General features: G+C 42.6%; 1 protein-coding gene across 1 annotated transcript in view; it reads right to left on the reverse strand.

Moving 5' to 3' along the window:
* The window catches only part of zdhhc9 (zinc finger DHHC-type palmitoyltransferase 9), a 74,780-nt gene extending 53,122 nt beyond the window's left edge, over nucleotides 1–21,658 (reverse strand). Inside the window, exon 1 of the mRNA XM_060927701.1 lies at nucleotides 20,707–21,658. Coding sequence (XP_060783684.1) covers nucleotides 20,707–20,873 — 167 coding nt within the window. The 5' untranslated portion in view covers nucleotides 20,874–21,658. The remainder of the gene's footprint in view (nucleotides 1–20,706) is intronic.
* Nucleotides 21,659–23,700: the final 2,042 nt, after the last annotated feature.

Below are 23,700 nucleotides of genomic sequence, written 5' to 3' on the forward strand. Positions count from 1 at the left end.
CCGGTCTGTGACAGGAGGGCGGAGCCAGGGAAGGTGAGTGGCAGAATCACTACACCTGACGGTAATTAACCTGTGTTTGTGTGTCTTCCCAGTAACCGCGCCCTATTTAAGGAGGCAGAGGGAGAGCAGAGGGGAGAGCTCATCCCGGGACTAGAACACAGCGCGCGCGTGTGTTTTTCTCTCAAGAATAAAAGTAGGCTGTTAAACTGAAAAGTCTGACAATAAAAAGCCTATTAGTACCAGAAGCTTTGTCCTGCCGTCCTCTGTGCTCCACCCACACTTCAGAGAGCTCTACATCGCCATTTTCTCTTCTTCGTTTGTTCCTCCTGACCTCTTCTGCTGCTCGCTACTACTGTTGTCATGCCGACCGAGGCTGTTGTGTTTCCCGCTTGTGGTCTCGTCACTCGTCACTTCCAGAAGTAGCTCGACAACTAGCTCGATAGGGTATACATGCACAAAGTAGCTCGGCAGAAATCGCATAAACTAGGTCGTGTAGCTCGATTCCGAGAAATCAAGTTCGGTTCAATTTCAGCCGAATTAAGGTGTATACATGGCATTTTGAACTTCGATTTCAGTAGAGCAACGGCAGAAATTCGATTCTCTCTATGTGCATGTAAACGTAGTGAGTGACCAATGCTTCTTAAACTTGGTCAATAAATAGCCACAGCAATGGGCAATTTAAATACTCACTGGCATTGTACTGACGCAACATTCGACTATGGCACAACTACGTCAAAATCAGCGAGAAAGAGCCATCGGTATGCTTGTTGGCAGAATGCCACGAAGACGGGTTGTAAGGGCTCTGGGTGTCAATGTTCAGTGTCTTGATTGGCCTGCGTTTTCCCCAGATTTAAACCCTATAGAGCACCTATGGGATATTCTGGATCGTTGAGCAAGAAGCCATGTTGAATTTAGTTTGTTTGGTCCATGGCAGGCGTCGCTTATCCGCGCAATCTTCACGAGACTTGTGAGAGACTTCAAAACGTGAAGTGTCAGCCAGGTGTCAGTGCCGCCATTTTGAAAACCGTTTTCCAAACGAAATACTGCACAAAAACGAGTTTAAATGACGATTACTGCCCAGGGGCATGTTTAGCCTATAGATTTTATGTGTTATAGATTTTCACTGTGGCAGAAGTAGCGATAGTAGTAATAGTAATAGTAGTTTTCATAGTGGTGATGTTTAACCAAGATATTGCATGTATACAACTTAAAATATTAAGAAAGTCTAAATGAAACAGCTTAATTTTACTGGCTAGAGAAACCTAGATTTTTAAGTAAAGACATGAAGTGAAATTCAAATTGTTTTTAGTAAAGTCAGCTTAATTTTATGTGTAAAAATGACCCGAAAATTTATGCATTTTCTACATAAAATTATGGATGCAAAAATATTGCACTAATTTTTTAAGTAAAATCAGCCCATCATTTTTTACAGTGAGTAACGCATAGAAGGAAATGTGACGCTACCAAGCAGACCATTCACGGTTGTCCTGGTCTGCATCGCTGCTAGATGTAGGATATGTAGTTACATTTCCAGGGTAGTGTCTGACAGGCTACAAAGCTATGGTATAGGGTACATGGTTACTAGGTTCTATGCAGAACCTAGGCCTACACAGCCTTTAGGCCTATACTTTAGCAACAAAACGTGTGGAAGATGGCGTCATCCTTTCTAGCAGATAAATAGTGCCAATCTTTAGTTACAGCTGAGAGTGAGTCTGAATCTTGGATAGTAAATGGTAAGGCCAGGTCTTACAGAGAAGAATCTGGGAAGATGCCATTATTTTTGTGGGCAACTTGGGTGTGTTAAAACTACTTCCTCATGCTTAGGACAGACTATCGACTGCACTGAGCTATTAATAGAGGAGGCTCGAATCTCCTCCCACTCAGCTGCATGTGGAGCGCTCCTGCACTACTAATGTATGGGTTATATATCACTGTGGCCATCCTTGCACTGACAATTTAAATACATTGGCTTTGGGTGTGGTCACCTAACTGCCTGGATTTAATATAGATCCACATCGATGTAACTGCACGATGTGAAGGCTGGCCATTTAAAGTCATGCCACACCATAAAGCTTTGAAGCACGTTTCATCAATCCAATAGGAGCACTGGTAGCCACTTCCTCGCTGTGACGTTACGTTGCTGGGCAGGTTGCCTTTTTCAGCTGCTCTCTGACATGGTGCCAAGTCTAGTAGATCAATTCTGTTGGGTTTCAGCACAGCAATAAAGCAACAAGGGGAAATAGAAATCGCATTATCATAATTTCCCCACAGACAAGTGGAAATTAGTTGAACAATACATTTTTCTGAAACTGGGTAGACAAGTATGGCGCATCAGGATAAACGCTCTACAGTACTCAACCAGCGGGACAGGTATGGTCTGTTCAGCTCGTGTTGCTTTGTCACCAGGAATGAATTAAAGGGGCGGGGGGGAAATAAACAAGAAATGGATGACAGTGAAGCAAGCTCAGTGTGTGTGTCTTTCTTCTATAACATCATCATCCTGATGACTACTTTGCATCTCAGACCAGCTTCATCATTACTCCCCATCAGAGCTCTACCATCACACCATCACCCTGCAGTGCATATGATCACTGCTCCAGTAATCAATAAAAAAAATATATTAACCATTAGATTCGAATTTAGTTTTGCTCCACCCAAATCTCATGACTCACAGTCACCCCTGTTAGTCATCTCTTGCTGCTTTTAAAGCTACTGTGTATGTACACACACACACAAATGCATGATGTACTAGGTTACGAGGATCTCATCTTACTGAGAAGTCTCTACTCTCCCTCAAATGCAATGCAATTTAAACTTGCTTCCGTTTTTAAATCACTGTACGGTGGAATAGATTTGGTGACTTAGAAAAAATACTGAATTAACATAAACTCCATATCACAGCTTCCCACCAGCACAGTCAGGTTACGTGTCTCCCTGTTTGTGGTGCCTTTCTTTTTTCTCTTTATAAGCCAGTAGATTTGACTTAGGGTGTGTACACACACTTATCTTTATCAAAGTATGGTGTGATGGTGCAGAGAGAGACAGAGAGAGAGAGAGAGAGAGAGAGAGAGGGAAGATAAACAATCAATACTACTGCATTATCAGGCTAGTCTCTGGGTGATTCAGTACAGATGCTTGGGGTGGGGGTACTTAGCCTTCGTTACTAAGAGTCTTCAGGAGGAGCATCCGCTATTGCACTAGGGAACACAGGAAGGGTGGGCAGGGAAATGGCTGTTTGACGCACAAAGAATGAGTACGATTCTTAAGTATAGGGCACACACATGGGGTAATTACAGAGATAGGTGATGCGCAATTAGAAACTAAAAGGAAATTTGTTCAGTCTGCATATTGCTAAAATGACATTTTTACAGCAGGATGTCTGCAGAAATCAGCAAATCTAATTTAATGCTTTTTAATGGCCTTTTAATGCCATTTTAAACATTTTTAATGCCATCAACAACCCATGACAATCCACGGATATATATCTCATCTCATTATCTCTAGCTGGTTTATCCTTCTACAGGGTCGCAGGCAAGCTGGAGCCTATCCCAGCTGACTACGGGCGAAAGGCGGGGTACACCCTGGACAAGTCGCCAGGTCATCACAGGGCTGACACACAGACACAGACAACCATTCACACTCACATCTACGGTCAATTTAGAGTCACCAGTTAACCTAACCTGCATGTCTTTGGACTGTGGGGGAAACTGGAGCACCCGGAGGAAACCCACTCGGACACGGGGAGAACATGCAAACTCCACACAGAAAGGCCCTCACCGGGGCTCGAACCCAGGACCTTCTTGCTGTGAGGCGACAGCGCTAACCACTACACCACCGTGCCGCCACGGATATATATGTATAGTAAAAAAAAAAATCTCTGGAAACTCTTAATTTGTTGTAAAGTGCCTTGAGATAAATGTATTTTATGATTTGGCGCTATTCAAATAAAATTGAATTGAAAAATTTTAAGTCTGAAATGTAGTGTATGCAAAACCAAGTGCTAAAGAAATTACACAGAATGTTGCACGCTACAGAACACGCTACAGCAATTACACAGGGTTTTTTGTACAGAAGAGGATTAATGCATGAGCCTTAGTTCGCTAGCTTTTGATTCCAACTGTGACTCGACATTTTTCAGCTCACTGCATTTGTCCTTGCATCTCTTCCTTAGAGTATTAGATTTTGTAATCATCGACCAGCCTGCCAAAATCGAACATGGACATCTAGTTGTTTATTTTTTGCTGACTGGTTGAAACTCTCATCAAACATCAGTACAAATGGTCCTGCATTGTTAACTGCAGAAATCAGTTCATTTTTGTGGGGCAAGTCCAAACTTTAAAATGTGGTCTTTTTTTTTTTGTCCTTTCCACAGGTGAAAGATTTGGCTATTTCTGAATCTGGAAACATTGCCTGGAACAACTCATACCCCTTTTCCACCAAATCAGTTCCAGGGCTGGTTCGGGGCCAGTGCTGGTGCTGGTTCACAACTCGTTCAACTTGCGAGCCAGCTGAGAACCAGTTTGCTTTTCCATAGCTCGCGGTGCTCAGGGAAGCCACGTCATTACGTCACTGTATACGTCAGTTACGTCGTTGTATACGTCAGTTACGTCGCTACGTTTGCATAAACCTTGGCGCGAATATCGAAGCAAAAACAACACAGAAGAAGCAGCAGCAGCAACAACAACAACAATAATAATGGATGATTTCACGTTTGTACAGCTGCTGCTTCTCGTCGCTTAAAAATGGCGATCTTTCGCGGTCTTGTTATTGTTGTTGGTCTTAACAACTCCGCCCCCCCCCCCCCCCCCCCGCCCCCCCCGCTGACATAAGCGGTTCTTTCCTCTGGCCCAGCAGAGAGTTGGTACTACCCTGGAACCGGCTTTTCTGGCCCCAGAGCCAGTTCTTTGTCAGTGGAAACAGAAAACCCTGTTCCAAACTAAGCACTGGCCCCGAACCAGCCCTGGAACTGCTTTGGTGGAAAAGGGGCATCAGAAACACCTTCACTGGATATGTATGAGGGGCGACACGGTGGTGTAGTGGTTAGTGCTGTTGCCTCACAGCAAGAAGGTCCAGGTTCGAGCCCAGTGGCCGGCGAGGGCCTTTCTGTGCGGAGTTTGCATGTTCTCCCTGTGTCTGCGTGGGTTTCCTCCGGGTGCTCTGGTTTCTCCCACAGTCCAAAGACATGCAGGTTAGGTGCATGGTGGCTCTAAATTGACTGTAGGTGTGAATGTGAGTGTGAATGGTTGTTTGTCTCTATGTGTCAGCCCTGCAATGATCTGGCGACTTGTCCAGGGTGTACCCTGCCTCTCCAGCTTGCCTGCGACCTGTAGAACAGGATAAGCGGCTACAGATAATGGATGGATGGATGGATGGATGGATGGATGCGTATGAGTGATGCTGCGTGGCAGTGTTCAGACACCAGAGCACCTCTACCCGCAGAGTCACATTCGATCCAAATGATGCTCGAAGGTCGCTCGATTTTCCAACAGAAGCGGTGGTCACTACAGCAGTTGTGCTGTTTGTGATTGTCATAGTAGTTGCTGAAGATGTTACTTTGTTGGTCACGGAAAAGTAACTAAACACAGTTAACTGCTGTCTGCCTTTTACAGCCGATTTGTGGCTATCGGACTGCATATGAGATTTAACGGCATTGACACCCATTGTACCTAGCTTAATTTTTTTTTTTTACAAACACTGCAAAATCCTTATCCATTTTGACCATCAATGGGCTGCAACCATGTCCTGAATTCCTCGTTTTCCAGTCACTTTTGCTGGAATTTGCATTTCCCCATTTCTTCTCTGTTCTAAGTTTTGAGCAATTCCAGCGTTATGGACGTGACACTTGAACTCAAAATGGCAACAAATGACCCAGTGCATGTTTTATTGTCTCCCAGTATTTAAACAGGTGTTGCATATTTTAAGGCTGTACCATACTGGAGAAGTGATAGAACAAGAACAATTCCCATAGTACATCTAGGGCATGCCAGAAAATGCCAATAAAAGATGCGTTATGGATGTGACAGAAAAAGTATCACTTTTCTTGGGTGACTGTACATTTTTATCAAACTCTGTGAAATTGTAAACCTAATGTCGAAATGGAGATATCCATTTGATAGAGGGGTCCAAGGTGAATATTAAAAAATCTTTATTTAAAATATTTTGTATTTCATGCAGAGTTTCGGAAGGAAAAGTCAGCGTTATGGATGTGACGAAATTCCGTTATGGATGTGACGCGTCTGAAATAGACATGGCATATGTTTAGAAAATCAGCAATTTAACCACCATAACCCTTTGAAAAACTCTCTAAATATCAGCTAAAACTATCAAAGTTCTTAAATAATATTTAGGATGGCTATTGTTTTGCTGTTTTGTGGATTTTAGCATACATTTCTGTGGCTTGTGGCAATAATATAGAATTGTACATGATCAAAGTTGATTTTAGCTTGGGTTTTACATTATAAGAAAGAAAGACTGACAGTGGCATATTAGGTTGGTTACAAATTGGTTCAACTTATTCACATCTGTAAAATACAGGCCTAGGTGATATCTCTGGGAGTGGTTTTGATGTATTACATGTTGCTTTATTTTTGCATGGTGAGGTTGACATTTACATGGAATTGCCCTTTTCCTCCTCCTGGACCAGCCCACCACTGTCCAAACATCCAGTGTTATGGCAATTCTGCACCGAATATACCCTATATATTCAAAATAAATATTTTTCTTGAAAACTACCAAAATAATTTGAATCCTACTGGGGATCAAATTTAATGCTTTTTAATGCCATTTAAGGCCTTAATTTTTTCGCAAAATCCATTTAATGACTTTTAATGCTTTTTAATGCTCCGTGGAAACCCTGTAACAGCAATTGTTTAGGTTGTAGACAGTGTTTTGGGTTTCAAAAACACAAAGTAGTAGTAAGAAACAAAATAATATATTTAAAAACTATATTCAAGTGATATTTTGATATAATACACTATTCATATTATATTTTGTTTAGCAACCAAATTACCAACACTGGAGCCATACTAGGCCATCAACAGAGTCCAAACTATCCTTAAGTCCTTTATCTAAACCCTTATTCAAAGACATGCACACACAGTGCAGAATACTGGAGCTGCAGGACTTTTGTTCAGTGCAAACAGTACAAAGAGTTACACATGTGATTTCAGATTGAGAAACCTGTACTGCCTACACTGATAAGATTTGTAGAACTGAACCTTTGCTATGCCCCACCTGTTTGGTTAAGATTATGTTTAAAAGGTGTCATTGCATCGTCTTTTCATTAATTGTGCGGTGGTCTCTAGTATGAATGAATGCCCTGTGAGCCGGTTTTGGTGAAAAAAATGCTGTGGTGCTCCTGTTTCAGGCTGTTCTAATTTGGTGGAGGAGTGGGTGGGGAGAGAACGACAGGATTTCAGCTCTGACTCATGAATATTCATGACATGTAAACATATCGCTTCTGATTGGCTAACAGCACTGAGACGCTCCCTCCAGTGGGTTATGGGCGAGGCCATGACTACTAATTTTCAAAGTGACGTAAGTTCGTAGGGCTTTTACTGATTCGCTCGTATTTCCATCTATTTTCTTTCATAGGCTAATACAGGGAATGGGGGTAGAAGAACATTTTCATGTGCAGCATGCATATGCAACTCGGAGTGACCTAAGGTATTTCAAAAAGAGCAAGTATTAAATGGTTTGTCGTGGAATGACACTTTTAACAAGATTTGGAGTCCAGAATGCCAACTATGAAGTTTTTAAATAAAGGTGGTAGAAGGATGATCATGGTAATTTTATGGAACAATACATCCAAAATGTGGGGCGGCATGGTGGTGTAGTGGTTAGTGCTGTCGCCTCACAGCAAGAAGGTCCGGGTTCGAGCCCTGTGGCCGGCGAGGGCCCTGTGATGACCTGGCGACTTGTCCAGGGTGTACCCCGCCTTTCGCCCATAGTCAGCTGGGATAGGCTCCAGCTTGCCTGCGACCCTGTAGAACAGGATAAAGCGGCTAGAGATAATGAGATGAGATGAGATGACATCCAAAATGTCAGAAGAGTAAGCAAAAAGATCTGGCCTGAGTTTCCCAAAAGCATCGCAGCACAAAGATTATTGTTAAATGGTAGCACGAGCAGCACAATGAACATTCTCTCTCCTAGTTAAGATGTACTTAGCGTTAAGAGGCTTTGGGGAAACCCACCCCTGTTTAGTATGCATTTTGAAAGCTATATCCTATCACCAAAAACAAACCTAAAGCACAGAGCATAACTGTGCAGCAGGTAGTGTAGGTGCATCACAGTGCCAGGATTCTGGATTTCAATCCTGAGCTTAGGTTACTGCAAAATCTTGTGCAAGTTTCCTCCATGTTCTCCAGGTTCGCTTTCCTCCCTTTTCCCGAAAAAATGGGGGTGGACTGACTAAACTGCCCCTAAGTGTGAGCAAGTGATGTGTGTGATACCCTATGATGCACTGGCATCCCATCTAGGATGCTCCCTTGCACAATGCCCTCTGTTTCTGAGATTGACTCTCGACTCAATCAAGGTAACCCTGACCAGAATAAAGTGCATTCAATGAAGGAAGCTAAGGCCTACAGATCCCAGTCAAAATTTTATTGACTGGTAATCCACATAGAAGATTATTAAAATGAAAGTGCAGTATTCCTACACAGCAGGAAGGCAAGTGAATTATTATAATGTGTGTATTTTAAGGATAACATTTAGTGTCAACCCTGTAGTAGTTCTTGTTCAATATTCCCAGTGTCAGCTAGCCAACAGTGAGTATACTGTTGCTATTCTCCATTTCAAACTTGTAATAATAATAATAATAATAATATCCAATACACAGCTTTCATAAGTGTGCACATCACTTTATAATTGGGAATGTGGCAGTGTTCAGAATCAACCAATCACTTTCAAACTCATGATAAATACTAATTAGTATATGCCTGCTATCAACTAAAGTGACTGATTAACCCCGAATAAAGTACAGTTGATCACAACCAACTGGTTCTTGGTCACAACCAACTGGAAAAGCAACGGGCTGCAAAGAGTTTACAAAGCAGGTACTGGGTCTCATTGTTGGTGGGGGGTGTCACACGACACACATCAGGACAGGGTTCCAAAAAATTCCAAGGCACTGGATATACCATGAAACACTGTAAAGACAATAATCAACAAGTGGAGAAAATGTGACTCAACAGTGGCATTACTGAGAACAGGACGTCCCTCTAAAATTGATGAGAAGGCCAAGAGAAAACTGGTCAGGGTGGCTGCCAAGAAGCCTTCAGCAATATTAAAAGAACTGCAGCAATATCTGAAAAGTACTGGTTGCTTCCTACATGTGACAACAGCCTCCCAAATTCTTCACATGTCTGGACTACAGGGTAGCGTGTCAAGACAGAAACTTAATCAAACTTAACCAAAAAATTAATTTAAAAAAATCCAAGCCCAGCAAAAGTACATCCAATCTCCAAAACCATGTGGAATATGTTATGGTCTAATGAGACCAAAGTTGAACTTTTTGGCCATAATACCAAAAAATAGGTTTGGTGCAGGAAAAAAAAAAAAAAAACACAGTGCATCACCAAAAGGATGCAATCTCCATGGTGAAACATGGAGGTGGCAGCAACGTGCTTTGATGGCTGCTTTTCTTCAGCTGGAACCGGGGCTTTAATCAGGGTGGAGGGAATCATTAATGGCTCCAAATACCAGTCAATTTTGGTACAAAACCATAATACTTAGGATGAAGAGGTTAGAATGCTTCTGTAAGGAAGAATGGCAAAATATTGTCAATATGTGCTAAAATTATTGCCTCTTACCCTAAAAGACTGAATACCATGATAAAATCTAAAGGTCCTTCAAGTACAACCCCAATTTCAAAAAAGTTGGGACGCTGTGTAAAATGTAAATGAAAACAGAATGCAATGATTTGCAAATCTCATAAACCCAGTGTGGGAAATAAGGTAAGACCAGCGGACATTGACCGGTAGTTTTCACATCTGTCCATCTGTATTTCAAAAGCATCAAATCGGATGGCCCATGAGAAATTGTAAAGATATGGGTCTAATCTATTTCCAATTTTCTTCCAAATGTTACATTGGGGGTGGCACGGTGGTGTAGTGGTTAGCGCTGTCGCCTCACAGCAAGAAGGTCCTGGGTTCGAGCCCCGTGGCCGGCAAGGGCCTTTCTGTGCGGAGTTTGCATGTTCTCCCCGTGTCCGCATGGGTTTCCTCCGGGTGCTCCGGTTTCCCCCACAGTCCAAAGACATGCAGGTTAGGTTAACTGGTGACTCTAAATTGACCGTAGGTGTGAATGTGAGTGTGAATGGTTGTCTGTGTCTATGTGTCAGCCCTGTGATGACCTGGCGACTTGTCCAGGGTGTACCCCGCCTTTCGCCCGTAGTCAGCTGGGATAGGCTCCAGCTTGCCTGCGACCCTGTAGAAGGATAAAGCGGCTAGAGATAATGAGATGAGATGAGATGTTACATTGGGCAAAAACATTATGTTGTAGCATGGCCTGTAAAATGGGGGCCCCTAAGGGCACGATTTTAAAAATTCATAACTCAGCCACCGAAGGTCCTAGCCCCGCCAAAATTTACAGGCACCTCACTCTCCCTGAGCCCTCTCAAACCAGACCAGGCACAGCCCGCTACGACCCCATCTCGGCCCATCGTTCACCCCCGAAACCCCCGCTTGAGCGCTGCTCGCCAAAAATTTTAATGAGTCCTGGCTCGAGCCAGCCTTTAAAAATTCATAACTTGGCCACCGATGGTCCTAGTCCCACCAGACTTCACAGGCACATCCCTCTCCCATAGACCTTTTGAACGAGCTCAGGTTCGGCCCAATCTGACATCAAAAGCTAGCGCAAATCGCGGAAAGCTTTAGCACGAGCCCTTGCTCCAGTCGCTCACGCGTGTGGGGATTTAAAAATTCATAACTCGGCCACCCAAGGTCCTAGCCCTGCCAAAATTTACAGGCACTTCCCTCTCCCTGAGTGGCACACCAAATAAGACAATAATAATACATTCAGTATTCACTGTTGTTTTTATTACACAATGCATGTGAACTAGTGTTTTAGGGTTGACAGTATCTGATTGATCCAGTCAGTTGATTGAGTTCAGTTTACATGAAACGTTGCAGTACAGTATTATTACAGTATTAGGTGCCAAACTGCCAAACAGTGGTTGTTATTATTATGTCCATTTTTTTTATTCATAATAAGAATGACCTATGCTTTGAAGGATGTAGATTTATATTTTAATAGTTTTTATTTTCTTCTATTTTCTAAGTTCTAGTCCAGCAGATTTTAGTCTGAATGCCAAATGATATGACCATGTCTAGTTTTGAGTCATTTTAAAAGTCATTTTGTTACAAAGTTACTTGGAGTCTTGTACTCAAAATTTTAACTCCATTATTTAAAAATAGTCATATTGTTAATTACTAAAGTTCTTATAGACTTATTATAAACATAGTATAAAAAAGTAATTGTTGACATAATGTTTCATGAGTGTTATTATAGTACCTGCATATGAGTACCAGTAAGTTGTAACCAACTGCCCCCCATCCTTGCCCCCCCATACTTTTTTCTAGACGTGGAACCGGCCTGTGTGTGCTACTGTTTTCTTGGGCAGAACTTGAGGCATGTTTTCTTGAATCTTCTGACATTTTCTTGTAAATTATATTCAGTTTTATAGTGTAATTAGCAACTAATGTTGAGTGTAATTTGGCCTTTGAAGATCACAAAAATGTGCCTGGAAATAGCTGAGAAGCCACCTAAAGCCCTTCAGCTTTCAGCCCCGGACCCCCGGTCACATTGTTCCGGACCATTTCAGACTTATCTGTCTGCTTAAAATTCCTTATTTCCTACACTGTAAACCCATCTTTTTTTCCACAATATAACACATACAACATATCAAATATTTAAACTGAGACATTTTACTATTTCATGAAAAACATTAGCTCATTTTGAATTTGATGGCAGCAACACGTCTCAAAAAAGTTGGGACGGGGCAACAAAAGACTGGAAAAGTAAGTGGTACTAAACAGCTGAAGAAACATTTTGCAACTAATTAGGTTAATTGGCACCAGGTCAGTACCATGCCTAGGTATAAAAGCATTTTAGAGAAGCAGAGTCTCTCAGAAGTAAAGCTGGGCAGAGGTTCACCAATCTGTGAAAAACTGGGTCAACAAATTGTGGAACAATTTCAGAATAATGTTCCTCAATGTAAAATTGCAAAGACTTTGAATATCTCATCATCTACAGTACATAATATAATCAAAAGTTTCTGAGAATCTGGAGAAATCTCTGTGCACAAGGAACAAGGCCGAAAATCAATATTGGATGCCCATGATCCTCGGGCCCTCAGGCAGCACTGCATTAAAAACAGGCATGATTCTATAATGGAAATCACTACATGGGTTCAGGAACACTTCCAGAAATCATTGTCTGTGAACACAGTTTGCTGTGCCATCCACAAATGCAGGTTCAAGCTCTATCATGCAAGAAAAAGCCATATGCGAACATAATCCAGAAATGCTGCCATCTTCTCTGGGCCAAAACTCATTTAAAATGGACTGAGGCAAAGTGGAAAACTGTTCTGTGGTCAGACAAATCGAAATTTGAAATTCTTTTTGGAAACCATAGACGCTGCGTCTACTGGACTAAAGAGGAGAGAGACCATCTGCCTTGTTATCAGTGCTCAGTTCAAAAGCCAGCATCTCTGATGATCTGGGGGTGCATTAGTGCCTATAGCATGGGCAACTTGCACATCTGGAAGGGCACCATCAATGCAGAAAAGTATATACAGGTTTCAGAGTAACATATGCCCCCATCTAGATGACGTCTTTTTCCGGGAAGGCCTTGCATATTTCAACAAGACAATGCTAAATCGCATACTGCATCTATTACAACAGCATGACTTCATAGTAGAAAAGTATGGGTGCTGAACTGGCCTGCCTGCAGTCCAGACATTTCACCAATTGAAAACATTTGGTGCATCATGAAACGAAAAATATGACAAAGAAGACGCAGGACTGTTGACCAGCTAGAATCTTATATCAGGCAAGAATGGGACAATATTCCTCTCCCAAAACTCCAGCAACTGGTCTCCTCAGTTCCCAGATGTTTACAGACTATTGTTAAAAGAAGAGGGGATACTACACAGTGGTAAACATGCCCCTGTCCCAACTTTTTTGAGATCTGTTTCTGACATCAAATTCAAAATTACCTTTTTTTCTCAAAATAGTACATTTTCTCAGTTTAAACATTTGATATGTTATCTATGTTCTATTGTGAAAAATATATTGAGGTTTATGAGATCCACAAATCATTGCATTCTGTTTTTATTTATATTTTACACAGCATCCCAACTTTTTTGGAATTGGGGTTGTATTAGGTTGTGTTGTTGTTTTTTTTTAAACCCGAAAATGATTCTTATTGTTTTACCTTAATTTATAGGTTGCAATTTTACAATAATGGTAGAAAATATCCTGACGTGATTTACCATGTGGTGACTTTAATAGGGGTGTATAGACTTTTTATATCCACTGTGTTTTAGAGCAGATGTTTGTGTTGCATGTAATTTCTGACAGGCTTAAACTGGTAATGCACTGTCCCACAATATTAAGTCCAGTTTTTTTGGCTCCAAAACAGCAAAACATGAGACCAAATAGCTAATATCCGTAAAACACAACCTCAGTGTATAACCCGTTCCTAATATTAAATATGTACGACAAAAACTACTCCTAACAATTTGCTTCCTATTGAAGGATACACTACAACAAACAGAAGATTAAAGAATGTATACAAAAGAGTTTTATATTTCCATACTAATCTTAATATATCTAGATTAAAAATGCTGTCCTCATAGACATTGTGACCTTTAATAAAGACCCTGTCAGTGAAGTGTGTATTCACTTTAAAGTCTGTCTGTGGTCCAGTCTCTTACAGAAAGGGGAAATTTCCATGACAAAGTTAAGCGAATTTGGTTTTGTTTTGTTTTTTAATCATCCCCCTTTATTATAAGGTGGGTTTTTTTGTTGTTATTGGTTTTTTTTTTTTTAGAATCATTAATCAGGTCAAATTCATGGTAATTATGTGAAACCAGGGATCTAAGGCCAAGTTTACATTAGACCGTATCTGTCTCGTTTTCTTCGCGGATGCACTGTCCGTTTACATTAAACCGCCTGGAAACGCCGGGAAACGAGAATCCGCCAGGGTCCACGTATTCAATCCAGATCGTGTCAGCTCCGGTGCTGTGTAAACATTGAGATATGCGAATACGCTGTGCTGAGCTCTAGCTGGCGTCGTCATTGGACAACGTCACTGTGACATCCACCTTCCTGATTCGCTGGCGTTGGTCATGTGACGCGACTGCTGAAAAACGGCGCGGACTTCCGCCTTGTATCACCTTTCATTAAAGAGTATAAAAGTATGAAAATACTGCAAATACTGATGCAAATACTGCCCATTGTGTAGTTATGATTGTCTTTAGGCTTGCCATCCTTCCACTTGCAAGTGGTAAGTGATATGCGCTGGGATCACACACACAGCGGCTCAGTCCCGAATCACAGCTTGTGCACTTCACTCGCGTGCTCTGTGAGCTGCGCAAGGCCGGAGTGCGCACCCTCCAGAGGGCACTCGCTGTTCAGGGCGGAGTGATTTGGAGCGCAGGATGCCTGCGGAGCCGAGCGTATCCGTGTATTGGTGTTGCTGTGTGCACGCAAATCGTGTATTGGTGTTGCTGTGTGCACACTAATCGTTTTAAAAACGTTAATCTGATGATCCGCTGATACGGTCTAATGTAAACATGGGCTAAGATTTCAGCGAGGAGTAAACAAAAAGGTCTTTGGTACGCATTTGCTATAGCAGAGCTGGCAGTAGACCTTACATTGGTTTATAACTAGTCAAATCTACCATGAAAGCCCAGAAAGAGCACCTGCCTCTCATAAGTGGCCGCTTATAGCACACCAGGGATAATGTATAGTGCAGTACAAACATTTCAATCAAATTCATTTTCCTGCACACACAAATACAATGTAGTTGATGCCTGCAGTATACAGTATGACAGCACAAATTGATTTAATCAACCAGTAAAGATTTTCAAATACTGGTTTCTATAATGAATTACAAAAATTCAGTAGATATATTTATTTGTTCCAGAACTACTGCAATTACAGCCATAAGGGGTGCAAAGAGCAAACGTGCCTATGGCTTTATGGAGGATTACATTTTCAGCATTTCATGTTGCATGACCAATAAGAACTGGTAGATGCTGAAATTGAGATGATCAGATAAATTGGAGAAATGTGCCTAATGGATGTCCAAGTTCCATCCTGATAGATTTTTTTTAAAAATTGTATGCGGTTTGTGAAAGCTAGAAACAGAATTTTGTTCTACTATGTCACTCCTTGAATCATTATAATTCTTATCCTCTTGTTAATCAATAGAATGCATTGGAAAAAAAATAACAACCTAAATATTAACATTCAGGGAAAGAGAGGTCATCGAGGCTTCAAGCAGCTAGCCTTCTGCAAAAATCAATTTATACTATTTGGCCTGAACATTATTACTGTTGCATGGAAGAGGAACTATTTAAATTTCTACATTTCTTCCACAGAAGTACAGCCTGAAACAAATGGCATGCCATGAATGGATAATTATCTCCAAACGACTAAATTGTTTCACACAGACATCCCCTGTTCACTGCAATTCTCAACGTTGCACCAAATAATTTCAATACTATTAGACAGAGAAAAAGAATAGCCAGAAAGAAAAAGCAGAGTATTTAAGAAATGCGCCAGCCCTGGCCAGAGTCATGGGCGCCGCCAGGGGGGGAAAGGTTAGAACAATTCTAGGGGCCCAGCACTGCCATGGGGCCCTTTAAGGGGCTGATAATATGCTTTTAATGATTTTAATAAGACTTTTGAAATAACAACAATGCAATATTCCATCTGGTAAAATGAGCTAATTGAACAAGGTTGTCTATTTCTTGAGTTCTTCAACATATTGTCATTTAACCCTCCCCCTTTTGCGAAATGGTACGGTCCAGTTCTGGTAGAAGCGCGATGCGTTAAATCTGTGTGCTGATCAGTGCAACGCTACTTGCTGCTGTGTCGCGGTGCAGCAGCCAGCCAGCCAGCAGTGGAGTGCGTACAGTCTATGATCGCTAAATATGAAGCGTGGCTGTCAAAAACGTAAAGAAAGGCAGCTGAAAGCTGAGAGGGACCGGAGAGGCAGGCAACTGGTCACTCAGTTTTTCCCAAAGAAAGGTAGCTATCGCTCACACGTGTGTTCAAAATATTAGCGAATGGTAAATGAACAGTATGAACGTGGTTGGATTAGCCTATCAAGAGAACACTTTTACAGTTTGTACAGTGACATTTTTTTCCATTTTAATAACTGAACTGACTTGTGTGATAAACAAGATGAAATATTACGTTATGCTGGTGCTAATAACTAGTGCTAATAACCAGTTTCATAACTAATGGGGTGCCCTAAATATGCACAGATTCAGCCTCGGGGGGACCTCCGCCCTACCAAAACACTGAACCCCCCTTTGGAGAAGGAGGTAAGCAGCAATACAACCCATAAATGCTTTAGGATTGAAGTTTTTAATGAACGAGCGCCATATACAGTTTGCTAGATTAAAGTGTTGCTAATAACGGACACCAGTCAAGTGTTCGACATGGTTACGTGTGTGGAATGTTCACACGTTCTAAACCATTGGTTTCAAATTGAGGAGCTGGAGAAAACTTTTTCTATGATTTATTAGCAGTCACATCACACATTTCACTACCAATTGTCCTAGCACAAGAAGGCATGTGGCAAAATCTTGAATTTTCATTTGTGATTGTAAATGCAGAATTACCAGAATTAGTCACTGACCAGTTTTCATCTAGTCCCTGGTAGGTTAATACATAAAATGTAATAACAAAGTCACAAACTCAAGGTCCATGGGCTATCAAAAGTCAAATAATGACAATAGTGCAATTGTGACGAGGGTGGGCAAAGTTGGGGGGCCCAAAATTCTAATCTTTCATGGGGCCCAAAATTTCTGGCGGCGCCCCTGGCCAGAGTAATAAAAAAAAAAGAAAGAAAACAACAATTGATACTGAAGAACCTTCATGAGAATAAAAGAGCACATATTTTTTAAATTTGACGATGCTTTCTATCTAAGAGAAGAAGCAGACAGAAACAGAAAGACTAATTGGTGCTTTGCTCTTCAATCTGTCCCACTGGACTGCTTTGCTATGGAACATTCCAGGCACATAACCCAGTCCGATGGGAAATGGCTTTGCTGGGTTCAGGAACAGACAAAATCACACTGGGACACCTGGCTTTAAATTCTTAATTTGAATTTGTTTTTTGTTTTTTTTGTGGTAAAAAATAAAAATCCATTAAGATTATGACAAAGGTCAACTGATTTAAGCAGCTGGAAGCATTTTGTTGGACGATGTTCCTTTTTTAGGCTACTGTCAATCTTTCTGAGCAATGCTGACGGGTAATGGTATCCACCCAGCACTTCTTGGACCTTATCCAGCCCACTCACAAGGACATCAATTCTATTCTCAAATCTCCAATCAGTCAAACAACAACAGAGGTGCACTCAGTTTAGGAACACTCAGATTAGACTGCCGGTTAATCTGCTGGGTTGAAAAAAACTCCTGCAAGTCAAAAACCTGAATACTGATTTCATATATGAAAAATGGTGAGCATAATTATCATCATCTCCAACAACTGACAATAACATTTATTAATAACAAACAGCTGGACTATGTGTTACAAATTTTTTAAATGTCATTTTTGAATGGCCCTGTTACTTTATACGTTTTTTTCTTACACTTTACAAAGTTTCCAAAAACTGATATTTATGCAATTTACAATGTGTTAACCACCCCACCCCCACCGCCATTACCGCAAGAATGCAGCACATGTGACTCAAATAGCTACATAATGAAGCGAGTCAAGTTACACTTCTGCTGTATCTTAATTTCTATGACCTCTCGCCCCATGAGGCGTAGTTAACAGCAACTCCAGCATGAACACTGTGTACAGTAAACACCCCATCAACCACCCTACCTCCACAGGCACAGAGTATACAACCATTTCCTATATACTTCAGAACAATCTCAGTGATGGCTTAATGATGTGTACAAGACTTAATAATCCCATTTTGGCATTCTTTTAGCTCATCATGAAAGCACCCAGTTCAATTAGGAAAACGGGCCTGTATATTCAAATCTCAGCAAGATTATTTTCTCAAACATGTCTCAAATGTTTGTTTTTAGAGGCTTGCATATCAAGACATCATGATGGAAGTCCTTGACCATATCATTTCATATTCCTAAGGTGTTGAAGACGGCTCAAGAGCAGCTTGAATTCTAGTAAGCCGATAAAACCATGTTGGGGTTTTATACAGACATAGAAGAAAGAATGACGATAGTAGTGGAGGTAAGGCATTAAAAGGACCCAACATACAGTACTTACAGATCTTCAGGAAGCTTAACATTGCTGGAAAAAGCTGTTGTGGCCAGAATTATATAGGAATGTACTGAATATACTCAACAGAGTACCAGTATTGTGGTTAATATGGGACTGATGTCAGAACAGGTCTGATCTTTTCCAAACCAATCCACTGAGGTGTTTAATTCCATGAAATTGTGTTACACTGACTGACACAACACTGGCCTTGAACATAAACACGGGAGGCAACTTGTATTAAATCACCCCAACATCATGCATCTTAGGTTTCACATAACTTGATACCAGAAGCTTGTATAGAATTCTGAGAACAGTATCGGGTCCAAGCTCTAATATCAGTATAATATGGACAGTGGAAAAAGCAGGGTTGGTGCATCTGTAGTCTTCAGAGCAACTGGATGTCTAGTAATCCAATGCAACCTTGAGTTAACGTCTGCTAGAGGAGTAGAGAAGCAAACATGATGAAGCTAATGAATGGTGCATGCATATATTTTGATCCATCCATTATCTGTAGCCACTTATCCTGTTCTACAGGGTCGCAGGCAAGCTGAAGCCTATCCCAGCTCACTATGAGCGAGAGGCGGGGTACACCCTGGACGAGTCACCAGGTCATCGCAGGGCTGACACAGACAACCATTCACACTCACTTTGGACTGTGGGGAAAACCGGAGCACCCAGAGGAAACCCACGCGGACATGAGAAGAGCATGCAAACTCTACACAGAAAGGCGGTCGTCGGCCGCTGGGCTCGAACCTTCTCGCTGTGAGGCGACAGTGCTAACCACTACACCAACGTGCCACCCCAAAACCCACCCATATGCTATAAAATACACAACATTTCTCAGGTTTCCAATAATCTATTGGAATAAGAGAGCACAAAGAAAACAAGCAAGCTTCCAGGCCATGGTGTTGATCTGACTGACTTCTTCAAGAAGCTCAGATTAGGCCATACTCTCCAACACACAGGGGGAAAGAAATGTCTTTTAGGCCATAACTTACTGGAAAGTGAAGAAAAGAGAGCAGGTCCCGACTATGACTATGGGCGAGAAGCAGGGTACACCCTCGACAAGTCACCAGGTCATCGCAGGGCTGACACAGACAACCATTCACACTCACTTTGGACTGTGGGGGAAACCGGAGCACCCGGAGGAAACCCACACGGACATGAGAAGAGCATGCAAACTCCACACAGAAAGGCCGTCGGCGGCCACTGGGCTCGAACCTTCTCGCTCTGAGGTGACAGTGCTAACCACTACACCAATGTTCATTCATTCATTATCTCTAGCCGCTTTATCCTTCTACAGGGTCGCAGGCAAGCTGGAGCCTATCCCAGCTGACTACGGGCGAAAGGCGGGGTACACCCTGGACAAGTCACCAGGTCATCACAGGGCTGACACAGACAACCATTCACACTCACTTTGGACTGTGGGGGAAACCGGAGCACCCGGAGGAAACCCACAAGGACATGAGAAGAACATGCAAACTCCACACAGAAAGGCGGTCGTTGGCCGCTGGGCTCGAACCTTCTCGCTGTGAGGTGACAGTGCTAACCACTACACCAACGTGCTGCCCCAAAACCCACCCATATGCTATAAAATACACAACATTTCTCAGGTTTCCAATAATCTATTGGAATAAGAGAGCACAAAGAAAGCAAGCAAGCTTCCAGGCCATGGTGTTGATCTGACTGACTTCTTCAAGAAGCTCAGATTAGGCCATACTGTCCAACACAGAGGGGAAAAGAAATGTCTTTTAGGCCATAACTTACTCGAAAGCGAAGAAGAGAGAGCAGGTCCCGTCTATGACTATGGGCGAGAAGCGGGGTACACCCTGGACAAGTCACCAGGTCATCACAGGGCTGACACAGACAACCATTCACACTCACTTTGGATTGTGGGGGAAACCGGAGCACCCAGAGGAAACCCACGCGGACATGAGAAGAGCATGCAAACTCCACACAGAAAGGCCGTCGTCGGCCGCTGGGCTCGAACCTTCTCGCTGTGAGGCGACAGTGCTAACCACTGCACCAACGTGCCGCCCCAAAACCCACCCATATGCTATAAAATACACAACATTTCTCAGGTTTCCAGTAATCTATTGGAAAAAGAGAGCACAAAGAAAGCAAGCAAGCTTCCAGGCCATGGTGTTGATCTGACTGACTTCTTCAAGAAGCTCAGATTAGGCCATACTCTCCAACACACAGGGGGAAAGAAATGTCTTTTAGGCCATAACTTACTCGAAAGCGAAGAAGAGAGAGCAGGTCCCGATGATGAGAAAGAGTGTGAGGTAAAACACTCCCTTCTGTCTTGCCATCATCACTCGGCCATCGCAGCAGAAAGTGTTCTTTCCTGGCAGCTTTTCCCATTTCCGCATGACCTTTTTCGGAATCATGACCGCCGACATGCTGACACTTTCTATTTCAGATTAATGATTTTGAGATCCTGGGGGCCACTTGTGTTTCTTACTAATCACTGCGGGTTACTAGTGAAATAAAGGGAACAAAGCAGATACAGACTATAACAAGGCGGACTGATTAAAGAGTGTCAGAAGGAAGGCGTAAATGTGGAAGCTTTTCGCACAAATCCAAAATGTCCGTGGATTCACATGTTCAGAAAGCTTTAGGAGATCAGATCAGATCCTCATTCAGGCTGTAAGCCATGAGTCGGAGTGTCTCTGCTTATCTAGGAATCTTCACCGGACAGTGTTGTGGTTTCATGCGATTCGAACCCAGTCCTTTCCCAGAGACGCAGCTTTCCCATGCCAGTGTCCAAGCGCATAACCGTGCAGGAAGCAAAAATCATACATAAAAAATATATATATATTTATATAAGGATCTCGTTCAGGTTAAAAAAGAAAGGTGTAATAGCTTAATAGTAAACACGGATCCTGCAGTCAGGCACAGCTGGAAACTGGACCTTGACCGACTGACATTCATGTCATGTCATTTAGACTCATAGCGCAGTAAACAGACGCGTCCCATACAGATACATTTACATACACAACCCACAGCTTTTTTTCTTCTTCTTCTTCTTCTTCCAGAAATACTAAAAGAAAATCTTTCGGTTTTGCAAAAATAATAAATTACAGATGGGTCTGTACTCGCGGAATTTTCTGCGCCAGACGGAAAGCTGGATTGTGAATGGGAGCAAGAGGAAACACGCCTAGATTGAACCGACTCATCTTAAAGGGCCAGAGCTTGACCGAGCGTCCAGGAACAAAGGAAAATCCATCTCTTTTCCATCCTGTCACTCAGACTCGTATTCAAAACAGCAACAGACTTTTGCCTATTACGTAATACCCTCCACTGCTGCTGTTATTACCAATTTGTAGATAATTCTTTGCAGGTAGCGTCACATTCATGTTGTCTCATCTCATCTCATCTCATCTCATTATCTCTAGCCGCTTTATCCTTCTACAGGGTCGCAGGCAAGCTGGAGCCTATCCCAGCTGACTACGGGCGAAAGGCGGGGTACACCCTGGACAGGTCATCACAGGGCTGACACATAGACACAGACAACCGTTCACACTCACATTCACACCTACGGTCAATTTAGAGTCACCAGTTAACCTAACCTGCATGTCTTTGGACTGTGGGGGAAACCGGAGCACCCGGAGGAAACCCACGCGGACACGGGGAGAACATGCAAACTCCGCACAGAAAGGCCCTCGCCGGCCATGGGGCTCGAACCCAGGACCTTCTTGCTGTGAGGCGACAGTGCTAACCACTACACCACCGTGCCGCCCCAGCACAAAAGTCTTTTAGCACAAATCTAAAGCCTAGGTCACAACCGGACGTACGATTTTTTGGCCGTGCGATTTTTGGCGTTTCCCAAATCGCTGCTTTTTTTTGTTCATGGAGAAAGACGCGCGTTGGCCGTAAGTTTGTCTTGCAACCTGAAAAAAAGTAAGCGCCCGTAGAGTTTATTTGACATGACAAAGAACCTCTGCGGCCGGTCTGCGGCCAGTCTACGGCTCAAAAATCAGCACGTCACACACGCGCCCTCCGTGCATTTCTTGCGTTTTTTGCACGTAGACCGGCTGTAGGAGCACGTATGGCCGGTTGTGACCGAGGCTTAAAACCCATCCATCCATCCATTATCTGTAGCCACTTATCCTGTACAAGGTCGCAGGCAAGCTGGAGCCAATCCCAGCTGACTATGGGTGACAGGCGGGGTACACCCTGGACAAGTCGCCAGGTCATCACAGGGCTGACAAAGACAACCATTCACACCTACAGTCAATTTAGAGCCACCAATTAGCCTAACCTGCATGTCTTTGGACTGTAGGGGAAACCGGAGCACTTGGAGGAAACCCATGCAGATATGGGGAGAACATGCAAACTCCACACAGAAAGGCTCTCGTCGGCCGCTGGGCTCGAACCCAGGACCTTCTTGCTGTGAGTGCTAACCACTGCACCACCATGCCACCCAAATCTAAAGTCTTTTCGCACAAGTTCTAAAGTCTCTTAGCACAACTCTATGTTCTTTAGCACAACTCTGGATTATGGTCACAATAATCGAAAAAATACTCATCTTGCTATAGGAAGGGGTTTATTATGATTGCTTAGGGACTAGAAGCCAGAATTTCTGCTGCTATACATGTTAAGGATCATCGTAGGTGCTAAAAGAAGGCAACTGGACTTGCGTGAAATTCTTGAAGATGTTTCACCTCTCATCCAAAAGGCTTCTTCAGTTCTGTCTGACTAGTGGGGAGTTCCAGGTATTTGTCTTCTAGTGGATACCTGAAACTCCCCACTGGTCAGACAGAACTGAATTAGTCTTTCGGATGAGAGGTGAAACGTCTTCAAGAATTTCAAGCAAGTCCAGTTGCCTTCTTTTAGCACTTATGGTTTACTATGATCTGGATGACTGAGAACCTTCACAGACATGTTAAAGGGGAACTGAAGTCATTTTTAAACTTGCTTTATTAATTAACGTGATATTCAATTACGTTTTCGGTTTTATTATCCTTATATCGTGACTCGTATTGGCATATTATATTACACTTATCAGCCTTTTCAGCTTTTAGCCATGTTGAATGTAATTCGTATGGTCCATGGCAGGCGTCGCTTATCCACACGATCTTCATGAGACTTGTGCGAGACTTCAAACATGAAGTGTCAGTGGCGCCATTTTGAAAACTGTTTACACAGTGGCCAGATTGCCATATCATTCCAATTTAGATTAATTTCGAGATTTGCCAGCTTCATCAGTGATGGAGTGTCAGTCCT

This window comes from Neoarius graeffei, chromosome 8 (assembly GCF_027579695.1).
Source record: "Neoarius graeffei isolate fNeoGra1 chromosome 8, fNeoGra1.pri, whole genome shotgun sequence".
Lineage (NCBI taxonomy): Eukaryota > Metazoa > Chordata > Actinopteri > Siluriformes > Ariidae > Neoarius > Neoarius graeffei.